Source organism: Sinocyclocheilus rhinocerous, unplaced genomic scaffold (genome assembly GCF_001515625.1).
Source record: "Sinocyclocheilus rhinocerous isolate Xijiao unplaced genomic scaffold, SAMN03320098_v1.1 scaffold805, whole genome shotgun sequence".
Classification (NCBI taxonomy): domain Eukaryota; kingdom Metazoa; phylum Chordata; class Actinopteri; order Cypriniformes; family Cyprinidae; genus Sinocyclocheilus; species Sinocyclocheilus rhinocerous.
The window spans coordinates 562,136-562,725 of record NW_015646430.1 but is presented as its reverse complement, the minus strand read 5'-3'; the positions used below and the strand labels follow the sequence as shown (position 1 = coordinate 562,725).

General features: G+C 27.6%; 1 protein-coding gene across 1 annotated transcript in view; it reads left to right on the top strand.

Annotated features, from left to right (window-relative positions):
• The window catches only part of kcnk10b (potassium channel, subfamily K, member 10b), a 19,388-nt gene continuing 18,798 nt past the window's right edge, over positions 1 to 590 (top strand). The window contains exon 1 of the mRNA XM_016511894.1: positions 1 to 66. Coding sequence (XP_016367380.1) covers positions 12 to 66 — 55 coding nt within the window. The 5' untranslated portion in view covers positions 1 to 11. The remainder of the gene's footprint in view (positions 67 to 590) is intronic.

Genomic DNA, 590 nt, shown 5'->3' with positions numbered 1-590 from the left:
GCGTGATCATCATGAAATTCCCGCTGGAGAATCCGAGGAAACAGGTGAACTGGGACCCTGAACAAGGTTAGTTGTGTCACTTGGTTCTTTCACTCAAGTTGAGCTTATTTATTTACGTTTATTAACGTTTGCGGGTTTGTTGCACTTTTTAATGAGAAAACATCTTTAATTTCAATATAAAAGAAAAATATATTTATAAAATATATGTCTTTATTTATAAATATTTTTGGATTGAATATCTAGGCTACATGTATATCAAAAGAACATATAAAGGATATTTTTTAATATATAAAGTATATTCCTATACTTCATAAGTATAAGTATATTTTATTTATATAAAGTATATTTAATATTTTTTTCTTTTGAATATAATGCCTGGATTATACTTCATTCAAAAATACAGTATATTTACATATATTTTTATATAATAATGTTTTATTAGTTTTAATATAAAGAAAATGAACACACACACACACACACACACATGTTGTGTTTCCATGTTTTATGGGGACATTCCATAGGCGTAATGGTTTTTATACTGTACAAACTGTATGTGCTATTGCCCTACACCAACCCTACACCTAAACCTA